This window comes from Acomys russatus, chromosome 11 (assembly GCF_903995435.1).
Source record: "Acomys russatus chromosome 11, mAcoRus1.1, whole genome shotgun sequence".
NCBI classification, from domain to species: Eukaryota; Metazoa; Chordata; class Mammalia; order Rodentia; family Muridae; genus Acomys; species Acomys russatus.
Genome location: NC_067147.1, coordinates 21,630,104 through 21,653,088, shown reverse-complemented (window position 1 = coordinate 21,653,088; position 22,985 = coordinate 21,630,104). Strand labels below are relative to the sequence as shown.

The window sequence follows — 22,985 nt, the reverse complement described above, 5'->3', positions numbered from 1 at the left end:
AAATCAACTACACATCTCTTGTTCTTCTCAGAGAAAAGGGAAGGAAGAGCTCTCCATGGTACTCAAATATATTTAAAAGTCATGTATTAATCATGTCTCATGTCTTCAACCCACCTAAAGTACTCTCTGAAAGCAAATTTTGAGAAAACACAGAATCCCATTTTATCCCCAGGCAATGGGATACTCTACTCCTTTCACAGAAATGAAACAATATTTTTTTTTTCCCTCTTATTTTCTAGTCCTACCTTTCCCCATTTCAGATCATTCTACCTCTGGGCTTCTTTTCCAGTGTTTAATTAACATCTAATATTGCTCAAAGAGGGATTTAAGGCAGTTTACACAGACACACAGATAAAAGAAAATTGAGCAGAGGTGCCTGGAAAATCAATAGCTTTCCCACAGGCACGCAAATGTAATGGAAAGTGGCTTTCACAGTGAGAGCAAATGTGCAATGCTAGACACAAACTTACTGAGAACAGTGCAAAAAGCACACAAAGAAAAATGACAGATTTTGTTATGGAAACTAAATGGCACCGATACAGTGTTTAGCTGTGGCAGAAACTCTAGGATGTGTTGCTTGCACAACATCTCTTATTGCCTGGATTTCAGCTTGGTTTATATGGAGCTGGAACATCCTCCATGTAGCTGAGGAAAGGAAGCCTCTCTCCCAATGCCAGAGCCAGAGATCACCAGGGATTGCTCAGTGATTTGTTTAGGTGTTGGCAATTCTGGTAAAAGGCTTTGGGAATGGTTCCCTCATCCCGTAGGATGGTCTTCCCTCCCCCCCACCCTTGGTACATTGCCACATCTGGCTATGATGGTTGGGACTACTTTGGTCATCTCAAACTAGAGGGTCTGATGGTACATCTAACATTGTAAAGATGGCTGAGAGGAGAGATAGGGAAGAGTCCAGGGCCCAGCTGAGAAGAGGAGAGGCTAAGTCAGTCAGTCTTTGTGACAGACTTCCTGCCACATGGCTTTCTCCTTATTCCACCTCCTCTTCCTCACAGTGCAACTACTGGTCTTAGGATCCAATAGAAAAACACTGGATGAGTTGAACATAAGCGCAAAAACTCATAAGTCATTCCAAGCCCAGGCTTTGGCCATAGCCTGATTGCTATTGATAGTGCGAATGATCAATCCGCCCTTTTCCTTTGCTAGGGCAGCTTTACAAAGCACAGGTTACAAATGATGTCCTGACAAGGTAGAGGCCTTGGGACATCTGCCTCTCTTTGGTCAAGCAAAAAATGTGGGGTAACAAGCAACAAGCCTTTACTGTACCACGCTCCTGGGTTTGTCTACAGCAGATGCTAAATAGATGTTATTCTGCAGATGTAGTGGCAACATATGCCTATTGTTCAAGGAGACGAGAGCTGGGAGTTTCGTAATTTGTAGCCCAAGACTTCCTGTTTGTCATGTCTGTTATTTCTCTGGACCAGAAGTCTCAATGATATATTATAGTCTTTATACAACAGCTCAAAAGGAAGCTCACTGACAGTAGCTTCCTCAACAGAGCTATTCTTGGCTACTAGTTAGGGACTAAGCCATAAAAGCTTTAGACTATTGCACTAGGGAATATGTGATATGAATTTATAAAAATCAACCTAAGTCATCTAAAAGAAAGAAGAAGAAGAAGAAGAAGAAGAAGAAGAAGAAGAAGAAGAAGAAGAAGAAGAAGAAGAAGAAAACGAGCAGCTACATGGACAAGGGGCAGAGGTGGCAGGCACAGTCCCCAGGGAGGTCACTCTGGGAGCAGAAGGCCATTCACAAGTACCTGATTCACAAGAAAGAGACAGATTTCCATTGTGGTGTTGTTGACTAAGCAGGCTCTTGAAACAGCAGGACTGGAGTTTAATTTTTTTCCTCGCTGATTAGTAAGCCACTAGAGTGCTGTGGTATTGAATACAGAGAGGCACCTCGTGGCAAATTCTAATTTCCCAAGTAAATAGAGCATTCATGAAAGGTCCAATTTGAAAAAAAAAAAATCCCTGTTAGAAGCAGCACACTAGAGGGCCATATAAATAGACTTTCAAAACAGGTCATGGCATGGGGAAAAAATAGGAAAAATCCATTATGGTGTTATGTGCCCTTAAAGTACTGCATATAAAGCACTGTGTGTTTCATAAGGATGTGTACAAACCAGGACAGACACCAAGGATAAGGCTGAAAGGAGGCAAATGGAACAAGGAAGGGTGCTTGCCTAGGCTAGAGCAATAGCCGGTGGAACTAGGGAGAGTGACACTGTTTCCAGACTTGAAATCAAAAGGAAAGAAAATTACTTCCTCAGGTTTTCCTGGTAGAAAATGTACTCAGATCACATGACAAGTACAGAGGAAAGTAAACACAGGAAGTGTCTCTAAGGTGACAGACACGGTTTGGGTTGTAGGGTGTTTTCTAAAGCAATAAACAGACTTATTGGGGGCTTTAGTAAAACGTTATTTCCAGGGCAAGAGGGGTGGTCCAGTGGTTGGAGTGTGTCCAACTTTTCCAGAATACCTGAGTTTGGGTCCCAGCAGCCACGTCGGGAGGCTCACAACTGCCTGGAACTCCTACTCGGGGGGTGGGGGATCTAACAGCCTCTTCTGGTGTCTATGGCCACCTGTACTCACGAACCCCTGCCCACCATACACATACACATAAATAAAAAAAAACTTTTTAAAAAGTTGCTTTGCAATGCTAGAATAACCTATATGTATTTGGGCTAAATAAATAAATAAATAAATAAATAAATAAATAAATAAACTGGATGTTGAGAGAAAACCTAAGGCAGAAAGTCCAATTATCAACCAGAAAATGCTGGGGTTGTTCCTCAGTTTGAGTTTCACAGCGGGGCTTATTGAAATAAGTGTTTGTTTACAGATTATTACCTTCTTAATTGGGAGAAGAGAATTAGAAAAGCAAAATGGATAAAGAAACAGGAACCAACGATATACTATTTACAGCTGACATGTCTAAGTATAAGGAAGGAGAGGGGGCAGAAGCAAATGGATGGGAAGTGAATAACAGACAAGCAAGCAGAGAGCTATTATGGCTATATTAATTCAATACATCAACAAAGGAGCCTACAAAACAGAGATTACAAGAAAACCAGGAATACTTTATAATGAAAAAGAAGGTCGATTCATCAGGCAAAAAGAACCGAGTCTGAATGTATATGTACCAACAACACAGATTCAAGGAACTTGAAAGCACAAACAGGAGCCGTAAAAGGAGAAAGAATTAATGTCCACTGTCAGAACCTGACTATTCATTTTGTCTTCATAAAGTAAACAAACCAAGCAACGGCAGGGATAATGGGACTTCCAGGCATCGCTCAGCCTCACTGGCCTATGCAGAACACTGCATCTAAAGATACACAGTGTTTGTTCATCTAAGTGCCCACAGAGCATAGAGCATTATCACCATGCGCTGGAATGTAACTCACATGTTAACACTTCAACTGAGTGTAAGTAGGTCAAGCTCTCGCACCACAGACCAACTGCAAAGCAAAAGAAGACACGTCAGTGTTTGGAAGTTACTGAATTCTGACTTGCCTAGCCAAATGAAGAAAAACCATTTGAGCAACTTAGGAGAAAAGAGAGACTATTTTGAGGCGAGCAATATGGAGACACAGCATGACAGAGCATGCATAGAAGCTGCCTCTAGGTGGCGCCATGAGTGAGAAGGACGAAAAGCGTCCGAAGTCACCAAAGATGTGATCGGCAAAGCTACAGAGCCCTGAAAAACAAACACCAGCTATCGAAGTAGGCGGAAGGCCACCCCTAGTGCCAGTTCCCTGGTGGAGGAAAGGAATTCAATGCCACACCTTCATAGTGAGCCAGGAGCCCCCAACACAAAGAGAAAAAAGCCTCGGGCCCCACAAACCCTAAGCCCAGGTGAGAGATTCGGCATGACGAGGAGGAATCCCTTCCATCATGTTCCGTATCTCAGGGAGCGCCATCCTGGAACCATCTTGACAGGGGGTCTATTATTTGAAACTGAACTTCTCTTGAATCCTAAAAACAAGGACAAATCACAAAGTCAGAGAACCTGGGGAGGATGCTGCTATAGTTTCTGTGTGGGAGATGGCCCCAGAAGTTGTCTGTGGAGAGAGAGAAGGGGGTGGGGTGTAAACGTGTTGAAAAATTCAGGCTGAAGGAGACTCTGGCTGTGAACTGCAAAGGTGTTTGGTAGCTCTGCCTTTTGTGGTGAGGAGAGAGCTACATCATCTGAGGAGACCAAGGGCCTGGAGGCCTGCTCTAGTTGGCTATGGTATCTGGAGCCACCTCTCCACCACATGGTTTTCCAGCAGGACTGACCATTCTGAAGGCCAGTTAAAGTAGAGCACTCTACCTCCATGTCTTCCTCATACCACAGAGCACTCAGTGCTGGGCCAGAGTGTGAAAACATGGTGACCGGTAGGAGGCTGTGTCCTCCCCTGCCAGTGAACACCCTCGGCTTACATATTAACTAGTGTTATTGGTACAGTTCTTATAACCATGACCAAATATCTGACTACGAGCAAGTTAAACAAGGAAGGGAGTCTTCTCACTCACAGCTGGAGAGTGCAGGGCATTGGAAGGTGTAAGCACGAGGCAAGCCACAACACACACACAGTCTGGTGCCAGCCACGCTTAGGATCTTCTTCCCTCAGTGAAGCACATCTGAAGTACCGACAATGACGTGCCCAGGTGTGTCTCCTAGGCAACTCCAAACCCAATCACATTGACAACGAAGCTGAACATTCTGGGAAGTCTCCAGAGCCAGTGAGAACCTGCTTGGCCAGCAGAGGATTCTGGGGCACAAGGAAGGAGGTTCTTAAGGTAAATGCAACCTCAGGAGACAATGGATCCCTGATGGGTCCAGCATCAGCACCAGCTTCAGTGGTAGAAAACCCAAGAAACTCCATCATCTCCTCTGCCTGGCAAATTTCAGTATCAGAGGACCCAGAAAGAACTTGTCCTTACTCTGCTGTTAACGTTTCTTTCTTACCCTTCATGTTTGTTTTATTGTATGCTTAGTGTGGTTTTTAATTTATTTCAGTTTTTTAAAAAAGCTTTCTTTTTTTCTGTCTTTTATTATTCATCTCTAATAATTTTCTTTATATATTTTGTTCTTATTGTGTAATTTAGATTTATGTTACCTTTTTCTCTTTGCTCTCTCAATTTCAAATGTTTTTTAATTTTTAAAATTTAACTTTGTGTCTGTCTTCATTTCTCTCTTTTCCTGTACCATGCATTTATTGTGTTCATTAATTATTTTCATTTTTACCTAAGTTATACTTTCATATATAAAATTTTACTTCTAAGGTCATTGATGATAAAATTATCTTCTCTGATTTTAACAGCTTTATGTATTTCTATATCTGGCTGGATTTAGTGGTTTGCTCTTATGATCTCTGCCACCACCCTCACAGTTTTAATGAAAGTTGAACCCTCAAGAAAAGGAGGTCCATTAGTAAAATATTCCCATGTAAACCTAGGAAAAACATTCAATCTGACCATAAACCAATTGCAACACATAGAAAATACAAAATGGCAATGTAACATGATTCCTCCAAAAGAAAAGAAGTCCTCAGTAACTAAAACTGAAGATACTTAATGTTTGAAATGCCAGAAATAGAATTCAAAAGCTTAGGCATCAAAATGATTGATGATTTTAGAGAGGACACAAGCAAGCAGATGAATGGAAGAAAAGTACAATAGGAACAAGTGAAATATAGAGAAACATTAGATAATACTTCTATCTCTAGAAAGATCTAGAAATATATATGTATAACTACATATATGTGTGTGTATATGTGTGTGTGTGCGCTCCCAGCCATGTATAACCTATCAAAATTAAATCAAGATCTATCAATATGAATATATAATGAGCAATAATATTAAATAGAGTCTTTAGCCAAGCCAAGCGAGGGACCAGAGCAATCCACTGAACTGTACCAGGCCTTTAATCAGGAGATACCATCAGTGCTCCTCCAACTGTTTAATCAAACAGGAAGAGAAGGAGTGCTGAGAAACTTGCAGAATAAGCCAGCATCTATCCTGATCTTAAAAGCAGATAAAGACGCAAGAATACTATCTAGGTCATATACTACAGTCAAGTTGAGTTCACTCTAGAGATGGGTCAACATACAACTCAATTATAAACAACATGTCAATGGCCACGACCAGAGATCATATGATCTTAATAGATACAACAAGGGCCTTTAGTACAGTCCAATATCTCTTTTATCATAAAATTCCTAGAGGGTGTTAGAAGCAGAGCAAAGCTCGAGGTGAAAGAGGTGGTCCTCTCCAGGGAGGACCACACCGATTGGTTGTCCCACGCCCAATGGTCAGCCCTGGAAACACACAGACAAGTGACATGTTAGGAGCTAACGAGTTACATGTACGAATGTATACGTGTATACAAATACAATGACAATTAATGAACGACTGCGTCATAAATTTGAAAGGGAGTGAAGAAGGGTATACTGGATCTGGAGGGAGCAAGGGGATGGAATAAACTTTTTAATTAAATTAGAATCTCAAAAATAAAAAAAAATAGTATTTCACAAGAAAACAAAAAGAATAAAAAAGTTTATATAGAACTGTTGCAAGCTTTAATTAACATCTCTAATTCTGTGCTTGTTCCCAAAATGATGTAGATGCCCCATTTGTGGCTGGGCATTTAAAAGCCATTTATCTCAGTACTGAGACCCGTTATGCATCTCTGCACTCACTGCTGATGGCTACAAGAAGAGAAAGCCTTTAACCAAAGCTGACAACATCACTCATCTACGGGCAGGAACACAGTTATTTGGAGAACAGGTTGACAGGTACATCATGCTCATTTACCAAAATGGCAGGAGTAGTGACTTCCCTTGTAGGACTCAAAGCCTCCCCAGCCATGAGCTTTGAGCAGGTTGACAGCATCAGAAGTAAATTTCCTCTTATGGGTTGAGCAGCAAACCCATCAGAAAATGATGCTTACTCTACAACATCTATACCGCTATTGTACTGGGAGCCACATCTTGCCTGACTGGTTGGTTTTTACTGCACACAGGTTCCATAACTGCTAGTGACAATCTGCCTCCCCAATACCTGCACAGCACCTCCTGGCACTATGTGGGTAGCCAACAGGGAGGAAGCTTCTATTTCTGTTCCAGTTTGATTTCTCTGTGTCCGAAGACCTAACTATGTAATGTCTTCAGCAATAGGCTATCACCCCATTCCAGTGGCATCCAACAGCAGTGGCAGTTTGGGGCTCTGTTTTGGCCGATATTGATGGTCTCCATGACCAGTAACTTAGGTGCTGGTTTCCTATTCCAGGCACTGGGATTTTTCATAATCTGTGACTTCCAGAAGAAGTTTTATGCACGTGTATAGTAGCTCTGTTCAAACTTTTGTTTGTTTAAAATACCTTGATCAACTTATTGAGTAACAGGTTTCCTCATGGGTCTTTCATACACCAGTTGTCTTAAGTGACATGCCCACTCCTACTTCTCCTCCCCACTTAAACTTTCCCACCTCCTGCAGCTCTTCCTTCCACTTTCACATGGCATGTGGTCTGTAACCTCTCCCCATTAAAGAAGTTTTCTCCCTTCTCTCATGGGTCGCTCTTCACTCCAATGGACATGCTGTATACAAAGTTAGAAGCTAGGATCTGAGAGAGGCCATGCATGTTTGAAACAAGCAGCACCTTAACATTTTTGCTGCTTAAAACAAGGAGGAAAGGGAAGACCAGCAAATGAAAAACCACAAAACCTGTACTGAGATCTGTCCAGCAGCAGAAAACAGTAGGGGGGAAAGTTAAGTACACAGGTGAAATGAGAAGAAATTTTCGTTAATGAAAAGTAGATAATAACAAACAGCTTGGACAGCATCTCGGAGCCTGGCTCTGATGGCTCCTGCCTCACGCCTCCCCTGTAAGGCAAGCTAAAACCCCAGGAAAGGCAGAAACTTCATCAACACTCTTACAGTATAAGCAGATGCAGATGGAGAACTTAGCAGAGTAACCAAAATATCTCCAAACCGTCATCTGACCTTTCAAAGTGGCACTGGCATTTTCATCTCTCAGTGCCAAAGATTGTTTAGAACAACAGGTCAGCAGATGGAGTGGACTGAAATGTCACTTCCAGCACCCATGGTGCAGCACCAGGGAGCCACTGAGTGAGGATTGCCTCAGCTATAGCACTGAAGTGATTCTGTGAAGCCTTTGTCTGCTGGGGCCTCTCTATAGCTTCCTGGGGGCCCTGGTTTCTGGAAAGGAGATGCCAAAAAGGTAGAAAACTTTTTTTTTTTTTTTTTTGAGACTGGGTCTCTCTGTGTAGCCTTGGCTGCCCTGGATTCCATTTGTAGACTAGGCTGGCCTCGAACTCACAGCGATCTGCCTGCCTCTGCCTCCCAAGTGCTTGGATTAAACGTATGTGCCACCACACCTGGCCCAAAAGATAGAAAACTTATGGGGTCTAGCTACTATAACTCACCCTATGAATCCCTTTATCTAGAGTGCCTCACTTTACACATCCTCACAAGCACCCTGAACACCACCATCAGCCCTGTGAGGAAGCTGAATATTAGGACTTTCGCAACCTCAAGCCAAGCTCATGGGTACCCTGAAAATTAAACAGCAGCACGCACACTGACTGTCCAGGGTGGGACCTAGCATGTACACACACACATACTTAAACAAACCTCCGTCAGTTAGTTCCTGTGAAGTTGAGGGAGTGGAATTCTCGTGTCAGCCAGGCCTTCTGGCCGCATCTACTTCTTCATTTAGTGTTCTCCCTCCAGGCCATCAGGTCTTAAGGACTGGGCACAGTTCTTGAGTATACACGCTGATGCAGGCACCAGGGAAGGAGCCAACTCCCAGGCCTCAGTATGGCTCTGTTTCCTTCATGCTGACCCATGGGATTTGGGCAGGCTTTCTGTCCTTCACTGAAGCCTTCATTTCACTGTAGGACAACGTTCTCACCCATCCTGGATTCTACAAAATGCACTGTCTCCTGTGATAACAACCAACTGGGCACCAGGCAAAGGTAATTAGAAATATTGCTGTCTTTATTAAGGAAGTCGATTCTCTAATGAATGGGTAATAAATCCTTTAAGGATACAAGAGGTTTTTAATTATTTGTTCAATGCAGTTGAGGGAGCTCTCACCATCAATACATCACTGCCCAGGGGTCAACATGTGATTTTTGGTATAAAGCTAAAAAATTCAAACACTCTTGAAATAAATTTCCCATGTGCCTTCTTTGTGTCAAGGAGGCTGACTATAAGAAACAAAACTTATGCTGGATTCAACTCTTAACATCATGAAAAATAATTCCAAATTGTATTAAAGCTATGCTTATTAAACAAATGTTTGGGGTAGCACACTGTAGTAGTGCTGAAGACCTTATTGTATAAATACAAGCTTCATGAACAAATGTCAATATATTATATTAGAAATAATATCTTTTACAACTATCTTAAATGATTTTTAAGACGTGGATGCAGCTGGGCAGTGGTGGTACATGCTTTTAGTCCCAGTACTTTGGAGGCAGAGGCAGGCGGATCTTTGAGTACGAGGCCAGCGTGATCTACAAAGTGTATGAGTTCCAGTGCAGCCAGGGCTACACAGAGATACCCTATCTCAAAAACAAAAACAAAAACCTAAAACAAACAAACAAAACCTTAGATGCAAGAGGGTATATAATTTTACAAATTCTTTTGGAAGTTATTGCAAGCAAAACGCTTTAAGGACTACATCAGTGGCCACATTCTCTTTTTATTTTATTTTATTTATTCACTTTACATTCAGATCGCAGCTCCCTCCCTCCTCTCCACCCAGTCTTACATAACCCACCCAATCCTACTCAGTCCCTTCCCACATCTCCTTCTCCTCAGAAAAGGGGAGCCCTCACCCCATACCAATATTCCCCTCCTCGTCCCCAAGGCACATCAAGTCACATCTGAACTAAGTGCATCTTCTTCTACTGAGGTCAGACAAGGCAGCTCAGCTAGGGGAAAGTGATACAAAAGAGGCAACCGAGTCCATGTCAGAGGCAGCCCAGTTGCTCCAGTTGCTAGGGGACCCACATGAAAACCAAGCTGCCCATCAGCTACATATGTGTCCGGGGCCTTGGTCCAGACCATGCCTGCTCTTTGGTTGGTGCTTCAGTCTCTTAAGCCCTCATGGGCCTAGGTTAGTTGACTCTGTTGGTCTTTTTTGTGGAGTTCTTGTCCTCCCCCAGATCCCTCTATCCTTCTCCCCACTCTTCCACAAGACTCCCCGAGTTTCACCTGATGTTTGACTCTGAGTCTCAGCATCTGTTTTGCTCTGCTGCTAGGTGGAGCCTCTCAGAGAACAGTTATGCTAGCTTTCTGTCTGCAAGCACATTAATAGCATGAGGGGTTGGCTCTCTCCCATGAGATGGGTCTCAAATTGGGAGTGCAGGGATTGAGATGGAGCAGAGATTGAGGGAATAGCCAACCAATGGCCACATTCTTGTCACAGAGACTTTAGGGACACAGGGATGACTGAAAGAGAGAGGTAGTCCCTTGTATTCACAGGCCCTTGGGCCACCAGCAGGCCTGTGGACAAGCCCTTCCTTACCACCTGCTGCCACCTCTATTGTCATTCTTGCAGGAGAGAAGCTGTAAATGGTAATATTTAGACAAGGGAAACAAGTTACTGTCAACCCTTCGGCCCTGTAAGCTCTGTGGGAGGCCAGTGGTTCAGTGTCCTGGTTAAGGGCTACTTGGCACAGGCACCAGGCAGAGCCAGCCACTGGGATTATCTTTTTATTATTATTATTTATTTAGATTACATCTCAATTGTTGTCCCCTCACTCGTACCCTCCCACCCTTTCTCTTTCACCCTATTCCCCTCCCCTAGGTCTGTGACAGAAGGCTATCTCCTCCCCCATGATATGGTCACAGCCTATCAAGTCTCATCCTGGTAGCCTGCTTATCCTTCCTCTGATGCCACCACGACTCCCCACCAAGGGAGCCTCCTCCCACAAGGGCTAGAAAGTGAACACTCAACATCCCAGGAAATGGCCTTAAACATCCTTAAAATGGCAACTTTGAATCAGGCAGGTTATAAACCTCCTTCCTCCCCGTGTAGCGGTTCTGTTCTTTATAAGATGCCACTCTAAGCCTCACCTATGCTGGACATAAGCAGTTTATCACTTGGTGAGTATGCCCTGGGTCCATGCCAGGGGCCCAGGCTATCCAGAAACAAAAGGAAGCTGAGCATCCTAATCCAGAGTCTTGGCTCTCACTCCACTGAAGCCACCTTAGCCCTCTTAGCCCAACCAAGAACACTCTTCACTTTTCAACCCAAACATCCCTTTCCTGTCTGTGCCAGATAGTTTTATGTCAACTCCACATGAGCTAGAGTCATTTTGGAAGAGGGTACCTCAACTGAGGAAAATACCCCCACCAGATTGGCCTGTGGACAAGCCTATGGTACATTGTTTTCAATTGGGGATTGATGTGGGAAGGCCCAGGCCATTGTAGGTGGTACCAACTCTGAGCCAGAAGTCCTGGGATGTGTAAGAAAGCAGGCTGAGCAAGCCATGGGTAACAAGACAAAAGGCAGCACTCTTCCATGGTCTCTGTATCAGTTCCTGTGTCCAGGTCCCTGCCTTGACTTACAGGGCGTAAGATGGAATAGATCCTTTGCTCTCCACGTTGACTTTGGTCATGCTATTTTCTCATCACCACTAAGAAACTTCCCATATCTCACTTTCTAGCGGGATCCTTTGTAGACAAGCCTTATTTTACTGCTTATTCTGGTACCACCCAAGGGTGCAATTAAGAGACTGGCTAATGCAGTCCCACGCGGGTATAGACTAATTTGGGAAAGCCAAGTCTCCCTGTCTCTTCTTCTCACAAGGCATCTAGAGGCACTGTCCAGATATCAGGAGCTGGTGCTTGGAAACACCTAACCCATGGGCACAGCCAGTGACTCCCCCCAAAAGGGCAAAGGGTGGAGGAGAATCGATGTCTGCAGCTTGTGTCCTCGTCATTTACAGCAGTCCCCCGAGAATGAGCCCTCACTGACAGAATTCGACTTCCAAGTGTTGAACCCGGATTTGAACCAGGGACTGTGTATTCCGAAAAGCCTCGCTGTGCTCCTACCTGCACCCAGCCTTGCAGGCATGGAAGGCCAACACTCAGCTGCCTCTTGGGTTCATTGACAAATGTCCTACTTTCATAACTGTTAATATGGATGCCTTGATAACACATGAATATTCATAGACCCTCTCTCTTTGTAACATGGCAGTTCTTAGGTCACTCTTTGAGGGGTTCAGTTCAATCTTAACACAGACATCCAGATTATTATCGGAATGCCATTTTGGGTGCAGGACTGTTTTCTGGTATCAAATTTCTCCTGTGGTAATAAATTCTTTCAGTTTCTAAGTCTCCTATAATTCATTTAGTAAATATTTAATGAGCATTTGCTACACACTAGCACTGCCCTGAACAATGGGGTTACAGAAGTAAATAAAGAAAAGCCCTACCTTTGTATTCCAACTGGAGAAGCAGCCACAATACATTCATCATATTATTTAAGGTACCGTTGGTAGTAGATTACTGCATTCTTGGTACTATTAGATGCATAATAACTGGCCTATCTGCTGAGTGTAGAGACTGACTTCAGTAATCCCAGCACTAGGAAGGCCAGGTAGGAGACAGAATTTAAGGTCAGCCTGGGCTACCTACTAAGGTCCTATATTAAAAATAACCATATATATGTGTGTCTCTCTCTCTCTCTCTCTGTGTATATATATATATATTCTTTTTTCAATTTACTCCCTATCTTATATAAACTTAGTGGGCATTTCTGGAACCAAATGCAAAGCCAAAGCTAAATAAAGAGCAAAGTGTGCCCTATTCATTATGTGTATATTTTCAAGTTCACAGACTTACAGACACACACACACATACACACACACACACACACACACACACACGCACACACACACACACACACACACACACACACACACACACACACACACAAACATGGTGGTTTCCAGGAGAAAGAATATAAAGATCATGTCATTTGTAAACATTGGCAACTGAAAACTCTTTTGCAGGCAGGTTTGGGCAGAGATGCCACATTTTGTTCCAAAGACAATGGACATGTAGGAGATGGAACCATGGCTCCCGACGCTCCACTTGACCTCTCATCATGCCAGCCCTGGACACCACCAGTCTCTGAATAGTCCATGCCTTATTTCCTCAGGTTCCCCAATGTGGCTCTATACCTAAACAGCTCTTTCCTCCTGTGTCATCAGTAATCAGACATAGTGCAACTTCCTCAACCTCTCACACAAAGAACTCCACTAAGGCAAGCGCATTTCTCCCAACCCATACAGGGTGTAGCACGTTTAGTCTGGACGCACACCCAGTGAGAGCCCTTCCCTGGGTATAGTGCTCAGGGTTAGAGTAGATATTAAATCCATACCTGTCAGGTTGTAGAGAAGCGAAACTAACTTCTCTGATTCAAACATATGTGATGATGTTTAAGGTCAGTTACGAAGGAGAAGCCGCAGAGTGAGTGCTACACTGTTGCTGCTAAGACATAACTTGCTTAGATAAGATGTCTCAGAACACAGAGAACGGACAGCATTCAACACTTTTGGTTTTCATTACAGAGATAAAGATACAATTTGGTCAACCACAGCCAGCATTTGTGATGAAGTCCCATGAGACTATGATGGGATTGAAAATCCCTGTTGCCCATCAGCATGCACGAATGTGGCAGCACAGCCCTTTCCTCATGTGTCTGTGGTGATGCAGGTACAAACGAGCCTACTGTGCAGCCAGTGCTATAACAGTATAGTACTGTACCCACACACACAATTCTGCGCCGTTGTCAGTGGTGGTGACTACCATACTGGTTTGTGTACTCACTGTGTTTTATTATTGTTATGTTGAGTGAAGTACACTTAAAAAGAGACAGGAAAACATACTGCCTTGTGGGAGATGATCTCATGCTCATTGTGTCCTTGATTTACATCAAGAGGTCATGGAGACCTGTACCATATAGGCCTATGTTAACTCCCTCCCTGACATTCACACAATGACAGAACTGTGGCCAACTCAGTTCTCTGGATGTGTCCCTATAGTTAGAGCTGAAGGGACGATGATAGTTTTCAGCACAAATGGACTAGACCTAGTACTTAAAGTTCTTTTTCTATTAATGGAGGAGATTGATGTTTAGAAAGAAAGAAAGAAACTACCAAGTTTGTTTTTTGTGGGGAAGGATCAAGCAATCTGACGCTCATGGAGAACATCATTTCTCCTTTCAGAAAAGCCATCTCTGAGGTTCTGATCTCTCTCTCTCTCTTCCCCCCTCCCCCTCCCTCCCTCCCTCCCTCTCCCTCCCTCTCCCCAAGCATACAAGACTAGTGATTTATTAATGTTGCTTTTAGTCCAGGGATAGTCCTAATTCCAGAAGTACATGGAAATTGTACCAGCAAGCAGGTGGGTCTGAAAAAGCTGGCCATTAGCACCCCACATCAGGTGCATGCTGCTGTGCATTGAAAGGACTTGTGGTGGCGCATGCCTGTAATCCCAGCACTCGGGAGGCAGAGGCAGGCGGATCGCTGTGAGTTCGAGGCCAGCCTGGTCTACAAGGTGAGTTCAGGACAGCCAAGGCTAACACAGAGAGACCTTGTCTCGAAAAACCAAAAAAAAAAAAAAAAAAAAAAAAAAAAAAAGTGCTACAAGTACAGTTGTGTGATTCCAAGAGAGAGGACAGCAGCAGGTATTTGTCATCTATGTATCTAGCTCAGGCCCCACTTCCTCTCCTGTCCCAGCAGGGAACTACTGTCCTATTTGAAACAATTCAATTATCACCGAAACAATTCAATTATCACCAGCCCTATGCCCTGAAAAGTCTTTGCATCCTGTGGTGTCTATACTGATAAGAGAGAAGGCCAGGAGATCAAGTTGCTGGTATGTACCCACCTTACTGTTTATCTTCAGAGAGTGTGCGTGTGTGTGCTCAAGTGTGTACACAGAGTGCTGTGCGCATGCATTCATGTTCACGACTGCTCAGCTGTGCCCCCTCTCTGTTCATACATGTTTGTATGTGTGTACCTGTGCGTGTGTGTGTGTGTGTGTGTGTGTGTGTGTGTGTGTGTGTGTGTGTGAGACATATAGGCAGGTCTCATGCATTTTGCTTTCTGCTTGTCTGTTGTTTTTGAAGACACTATCTCACACCACCTGAAGCTCATTAGTAGGCTAGTCCGGGTGGCCAGTGAGGCCCTGGATCTGGGATTACAAGCACACCACACCCATACCAAGTTTTTTTTTTTTTTTTAAACATAGACTATGGGGATCAAATACAGGTCTATGTGCTTCTAAGACAAACAGTTTACTGACTGAGTGATCTCCCCAGCTCTGGAGACTCCTAACTATTCACAGGAGCACATAATTAAAAAAAAAAAAATTGGGGGTATAGTTTGCATGCAAACTTAGCAATTTTCATCGGACTTGAAAATATCTCCAAAATCAAATGGTCTACAACTTAGAGCCAGTGAGGCAGAGTATGAAATCATTCTAAGATCAAATGGGAAGGTAGTGGGGCTAGAGATCCATTGGCTAAAGTATGCAAAAATTCAGTTACATGAGAAAATTCAAACATATATAGTATAACAAACTAAATACAGATAATATTTTAAAATTGCAGAATATAATAAACACTGTCACTATAAAGAATATGTGAGTTGCCTGGCGTGGTGGCACATATCTGTAATCCCAGCACTCAGGGAGGCAGAGGCAGGTGTTTGTTTGTGAGTTTGAGGCCAGCCTGGTCTACAAAGTAAAACCCTCTCTAAAAAAGAAAGAAAGAAAGAAAGAAAGTTAAACAGGAGCTGGAGAGATGGCTCAGAGGTCCTGAGTTCAATTCTCAGCTGGCTCACAAACGGCTATACTGAGATCTGGTGCCCTCTTCTGGCATGCAGGTGTACATGTAGATAGAGCATTCATACATAAATAAATCTTTTTTTTTTTTTTTTTTTTTTTAATTAAAATAGGTAAGCAGTGAAAAAGAGGGGCAAAATGGGGCTGGAGTTATAGCCCGTGGGTAAAATGCCTTCCTCACCTGAGTGATATTGTATAACCATATGGTTCAAAAGACAAAATTAAGGAGTTTGACACAATAAGAAGGATGGTTGATCAGGCAGAGCGGAGACAGCCAGCACCTCAGGAGACTTACTTCCATGTCACGTTTCACACACCTGTGCTTGTTAATGCAGCGCTTCTGAGTAGCCAGTTGTGCGGACTAGGCCAGGTACTTTGGTTAAAAATTCTTGTCCCTGCATCTACCAGCTATATGACCTTTCAAGTCACTTTGGGTGGCTCTATTTAAAACGAGAATACTGTTTATAACCCCTGGTGGAAACCACTAACCCACAGTGGAATTTCATTAGTTTAAATTCTCTCCTTTATTCATGCAAAGACTGCATCCCTACCTAAAGACGGAGGTAGGAGGTGCTGGTAGCTATCTTAGCAGGCACAGTAAGCCCGAGTTACTATAAGTACGCCTCAAAGGATGGGGCCAGTGAGATGGCTCAGTGATGAGCACTGCTTGTTGCCAAAGCTGATGACCAGACTTTGATACATGGTGCCTACCTGGTAGAAGGAGAGAGACCGATTCTCAAAAGCTGTTCTTCGATCATGGGTGTACCTCCTGGCACTTCTAGGAGACACAATTTCACAGTAAACTCCTGGTTCCTCTGGCTCACACAATCTTTCTGCCTCCCTCTTTGGCAATGATCCCCCCAAGACTTAGGTAGAGGAGTTGGGGTATAGCTGTATTGGTTGAGACTGGGCTCCACATCTCTGCATTTTGTTGGTTGTGGTTTTCCATAATGGCCTACAGCAGCGGTTCTTGAGCTGCGGGTTGCAGCCCCTTTGGGGGTGGAACAACCCTTTCACAGGGGCTGTCTAAGGGCACGGGAAAACATAGATTTTTACATATGGTTCATAACAGTAGCAAAACTACCTCTATGAAGCAGCAACAAAAATAATTTTATGGCTGGGGGTTACTGCAACATGAAGAACTGTATTAAAGGGTCACCGCATTGACAAGGTTGAGAACCACTGGCCTGGGGAATATTTTTGACCTTTGTTTAAAACTGTACAAAAAAATAGCAAGTGCATCTGAAGAAAAAAGTATGGTTTTTGCTTCTGCAAATTGGAAAAGCATTCTACGGATGGTTGTAACATTTACACTTATGCTTTAGGGGAGCATCTGAGAACCATACAAAACCTAAATTTCATGCTTCAGTAGCTCCGTGAATCAAACACACAATAATGTGCTTCCTTACTGGCCCACAAAATATCCTAGAGGCTGAAAGGTTTCAACGGCCGGAGCTCAGCAGTGCTGGACCCTGTGACACACGCGCCTGCACGCCTTGAACACCTGCGGTGGTTAAATGAGACCGTCAGCTCTTGCTCTCTTTGCTTTTCCAGCATGTCTTAAAAGCAATTACTATTTTATTACTGTTCACACAGGAGAAAATTTACCAGCTTGTAATTTAGAGGCAAGTGGAACAGGCAGAGGAAAATGCAGCCACCTACTCCAGTTTCCAAGACGCAGCAAACAACCTAAATATTTCGAAGACACACATTCGTCACACCAAATGATACTCTCCGCATGTCTTCATGCCTATTCATGAGGAATCATCAGTGAAAAGTAGGCTGAGAGGAGAAAGATAGAAAAACACAATGGAAAGAGGCAGGTCTGTAATGTCTTTTAAACCCAAATTGTGATTTCTGGCCCATTAAAACATCAAAAAATCCAAATAGGAACCACTGGTCTCTGAGGAAAACTATCAAAGAAGAACCATAATTCAAGTGATACACATCAAGGAAGCATAAAGAAAAAAACCTACAGATTTAAAATTCAGAAAACTGGCTGCTGTTTTACAGTCACTAAGAAAGAAAAATTTAAAGTCATGTTTCATCAGTCCCATGGCCTACTACCACAGTCTCAGAGGGGAAGACACGCTGTACAAAGGTATGTGCTCTTGGCAGTTTCTTCTAGGCTACAGCAATGAGAGGCTTCGAGGCTTCCTTATGGAGAGTTTCCCTAAGCTAGGCAACTAGGTCAAGGTAAAAGACAGAGAAAAATCAGGCCTCTTCTCAGGATGCTCTTGGTGCTCTTGGGAGGGGCTGCCAAGCTCTGTAAACCCACATGTCTTTTAGGGCAGCAAGCAAGCAGCTTGTGGAAGGGAAAGCACAGGCGTGTTTAGAGAAGCAGCAAGACCACAGAATTAAATGCCATTGTTTGTCTGCCTGTGACAGAAACAGAACAGCACCCAGAAAGAACCCCCAACAAAGGGCCTCTTTGCCTTTTAGTCCCATTAGGTGACTCGTGTAGTCTCATTACGTGACTCTCTTAGTTGGTTCTGTCTTCCTGTCTTAACTCATTAAGGTTCAAGTTTTTGCTTTTTTTTTTTTTTTTTTTTTTAACCTTTCAATTCAATTGATTTCTAAAGGTGAAACTACCTTCAGCCGAAAACCATCACTTTAAGCTTGGGAAAGCCTTGAAGAAGAGACATGTGGTCGATAGCGCTATTGAAAATATGACCAGATATAAGGTACCATTTACCTTTACTTTTGGCTTTTTATTAAAGCAGCCTAAATCCTTTGCAAATAAGCTTTCCCAGCAAGCTCAATCAATGTACACAACCAGGCAGGATTACTAGAGATCCACCGTGCAAAACCCACCGATGCCCACTGGGAGAACTGGAATAGCTGAGGTAGGTGTTGGAAACTTGCTAAGACCCTACTACTTCCTCCTCAGGTAGACAGCTTCTGAGGCTATGACTTACACTCAGCTTCAGTTGCAGATGGATTTTGCTGTTCACAAAGGATCCTGTAGTGCAAATATTCCTTTCTTGGCATCATGGCTCAGTTGAAAAGGGAAGCTGAAAATTAGCCATACAGGAGCGGGGGGGGGGGGGGACCCCACACTATTCCAGTTACTTGGGAAGGATAATTGAATGCAGATTGCCTGTTGCGTCTTTAATTTAATTTGGAGGCCTTTCATCCTTTACTTTCCTTCATTTGCAGCCAATACTTAGTGAGCTAATTTGTACCTGGTTCATTTTCCTCCTTTTATCTTGTCTTTTTTTTTTTTTTTAAATCAACTGTGGAGATTAGAAGCTCTGTGAACAAAATATGAAGCCTGACTTGAGATATTCTTACATCATATAATAAATTACTTTAAAACAAATTTGTGTGTGTAGTCAGTAGAAAGGGCTGGGACACAGGCCTCAGCTCAGCAGCCTCCCTTACGCTTCCCCCAGGAACCACAGTGTTGAGCAGGTTTTGGGGTTCTCTCTTTTCTCCAAGGGAACAGTGCCTAGACTGTAGTCCACCTAGAAGCATTAATTCCAGAAGGTGTGCAGAGTGAGTCACCCCACCAACAAAACCAAGAGCTTAAAGGAAAAATACACATCAGCTTCTGAAAAAAACACAAGAGGATGTATAAAGCCCACTAAGCAAGTTCATTGAGTGTCATGTCAAGATTGCAATTAGGAAAATGAAATATGTAACACACACAAATAACAAAAAAAAAGCCAAATCTGTTTTTTTTTTTTTTTTTTTTTTAAAGCTGGAGCGAGTGAACTGGAGTGCCAGAGAAAGGCACTGCACTCTGAGAGAGCTCCAGAAGATACAATGTGTCCCATGGCTTACAGGAGAAACCACAATACAGGTGCCTTGTATTTTGTGTGTTCAGCCCCCCACCCCCCCCCCCGCCCCCTAGGAAGCTACACATGGTCTGAAAATACTTGTTCTGAGTAAGTACACTATTTCCAATTGTATGAGATATTAGTGCCTTAAAAGTTTCTCTTACTTTTTAAAAAATGATTTTCTCTTTGCTGATACAGTTTTTTTCTTCCTCTTATTATCCCTAGCCCCCTTCCACAGGCCAATGGAAAAAAATGTGCTGATCTTCCCTCTGCTCTGTAATACCCTTCACACAGGCCCTCCTTTCAGCCGGAGAAGTCTCAAAAGGAGACTGTATCTGAACTGTTTCCCTGCGTGGACGTGCCAACTTCTCTACCCCGCCACCACCTCATGCCAACAAGCTGAACACCAGGATAAAAGCAGTCCTCCCCCTTCTCAGTTTAGCCCCCTCAAATGTCAATTAACAGCAATGCATACTATTTTTCTTAAATAAGATCACACATCATAGGTAAGGCAACTTCAGAATTTCGGGGTGGGGGGCGAAGACTTGGCTTTAAAAATGACCAAGCATTTAGGGTTAAAGGTCTTTGCTTCAAAACACAAGCCCTCCACCCCCTTTTTAGAGAAATGAGCAAGGAAGCAACTCAACTTTAAAAATAAAAGCCCAATTTTAAAACAATCACTTGGTAACTCTAATCATGGGTATAATAAAAGCCATGCTAAACACTAAACCAAGCTTATTTCTCTGGGGAAACATGAAAAGCAAGTCCCATGGAATGAGAGATCAGAGGACAATAACTGCTTCTTTTATCCGTGGAGAGCAGACTTCTGAAAATCACATTTAAAAAAAATTGAGCAGGAAGGGCACAGTCACAGTCTTGAAGCTAAGAAACAAAACACAGCCAGGTGTGGTGGCGCATGCCACTCGAGGCAGAGGCAGAGGCAGAGGCAGAGGCAGAGGCAGAGGCAGAGGCAGAGGCAGAGGCAGAGGCAGAGGCAGAGGCAGAGGCAGAGGCAGAGGCAGAGGCAGAGGCAGAGGCAGAGGCAGAGGCAGAGGCAGGTGGATCTCTAGGAATCAAAGACAGCCAGGGCTCTGTGTAACAGAGAAACCCTGTCTCGAACCCTCCCCCTGACCCCAAAGAAAGGAAGGAAGGAAAGAAAGAAAGAAAGGAAGGAAAGAAGGAAGGAAGAGAAAGAAAGAAAGAAAAAGAAAGACTGACATTAAGTGAAAGCAGGAAGGTGGGGGGCAGTTAGGATATCTGATCGCTAGACATGTAGTTACTCTGTGAATGCAGCATCTTGCTAACACATTATTTTCTGAACGTCCAGTTTCCCGGGGAAGGGGTGGAAATGGAGGAGTTGGGGGGGGGGCGGTTTAGGAGGCTGGATGTCAGGGAATTTTAGGTGGAGAGCTACAGTCCCACGGGGCAAAGAAATCAAGATTGCATTCAGCTGTAACTGGGAAGCTGGGAAGAAAAAAAAAAAAAAAGATAAAAGCACCAACCCTTTATAGAATCACAAAATTATCACAGAGCAGCCTCAGGAAAGGCCACCTGCACTACCCCTGTTGTTGCATGCAGGGAACACTGACCACTTCATCATCAGGGGGCGGGTCGGCACGCAGGGGGTCAGGCGGGCTATCCCGATGATGCCCCTGGCAGTTAAAAAAAAAAAAAAAAAGAGCCTTAAAGATCTGGCAGAATAGTTCTAACTCGTTTGCCAATGCGATAGGCAAAAAATGAAAGGTGGATTCTTCCTCGTACACGCCAGTGTTTGTACCAAGGACCAATTTCACTAGGGGGCTGGCTGTACCGAAGAGATTGGTCCTTAAATTGAGTTGTTAGTATCCCCTTTCTCCTACACGCGTCGCCACCTGTGGGCACTGATACAGCCTCCCATAAAATCAAACCCAGCACTAGGTTTGGGCTCCATCCAGTTGAGCAAATCACCTGTCCTATTTATTGAGCCCAATCTCGGACATGGCAAGAAATCCTAGGGCAGACTCTTTCCACCTAGCACCATACAAGTGTCCCTCCATCCCCACTCCTCAACACTTCTTCACCCAAAACAGCCAGCGGAGGAAGCTGGGGACTGCCAGTCCGCAGCTGCTCCACGCCGGTTTCGGGATGCGTGAGCGGAGTGCCCAGAACTCCAAAGTGCACAGGAAGCACAAAGGGAGCCCCACCGCCCCTGTCCCCCAGAGAGGCCGGGGCCACTACCTCCTGGAAGAGCTCCAGACTGTACGTGTTGTCGTCGTCGGCGAAGAAGAGCACTCCTGGCTGCGCGCTCTGGTGCTGGTGCCTCTGGCGCAGCCAGGCGAGGCCCGCGTTGCGCTGTTCGGTGGCGCGGGGCAGCCACGGCCGCTTGTAGCGCCGCGGCGTGGGCACATGCAGGTGCGTGTTAGGCAGCCCGGCCCGCGCTAGGAAGCTGCTCACCAGCTCGCTGCGCGTGGCCCGGTCCTCCACCAGGATCCAGTGCAGCTGCGCCACCTGGCGGAACGTGTTGGCCAAGCGGGTCAGCTCGGCTTTCTGCACCGGGCGGCTGTAGGTGGGCGTGATGGCATAGATGGTGGGCAACCGGGGCTCCGGCTGCGGCTGAGGCCGAGACTCGTTGCGCTTCTCCGCAGCTTCACGGCCCGGGCTGCTCCGTCGGATCGGGACTCGGGAGCCCCCGCAGCCCACTGTGTGGGGAGAGAAGTAGGGGCGTGAAGTGAGTTGGGGCGCCGGCCTGCGGGGGTCCACGTCCAGCATGATGATGACGATCAGGATCCAGGGCAGAAGGATGAAAAAGCGGCTGCACAGCGCCGACTTCATGGTGCGCACTCCCCAGCGTCTCGAACACCACCCCCGCCCCGCAAGGACTAGCTTCGGGGTGGGGGACTTCAGTGTGCAGCTCGGACAGCGGTGGAGTCAGCTATCAGGGAGCAGCAGCGAGCGCGCTCCCCATCCAGCTCAGGGCTTTGCGGGAACCTGGGCGTGTAGGGTCGGCGCAGAAGCTGGGCGAGCTACAACTCTAGGGGGGTGCAGGTGGACCGGCTAGGGGGTGTGGGTCACTCTGGTTGAAGTCGGCGGGAATCTGGACGCGGTCCAGCCGCGCTCTGCTCGTCCCGGAGTTGTGCCGAGTGCGAGCTAGGCGGCGGTCCCTGCTGCGTTCGTTCGGGAGTGCGAGCCCGGAACCCGCCAGCCGGTATGCCTCACCGCTCCCGTCCCGCGCTGCTGCGGGCAAATAGGCTCCGGCTGCCGGCCTCGCCGAGCGCTCTGGGACGCAGTTGGAGAAGGCTGAGGATGATGCTGGGGTCTTTCCTCTGTCACATGT

At 44.9% G+C, this 22,985-nt stretch overlaps 1 protein-coding gene across 1 annotated transcript in view; it reads right to left on the bottom strand.

Annotated features, from left to right (window-relative positions):
• Positions 1 to 22,530, bottom strand: part of B3gat2 (beta-1,3-glucuronyltransferase 2) — a 70,329-nt gene extending 47,799 nt beyond the window's left edge. The window contains exon 1 of the mRNA XM_051152977.1: positions 21,890 to 22,530. Within this exon, the coding sequence (XP_051008934.1) occupies positions 21,890 to 22,483 (594 nt within the window). The 5' untranslated portion in view covers positions 22,484 to 22,530. The remainder of the gene's footprint in view (positions 1 to 21,889) is intronic.
• Positions 22,531 to 22,985: the final 455 nt, after the last annotated feature.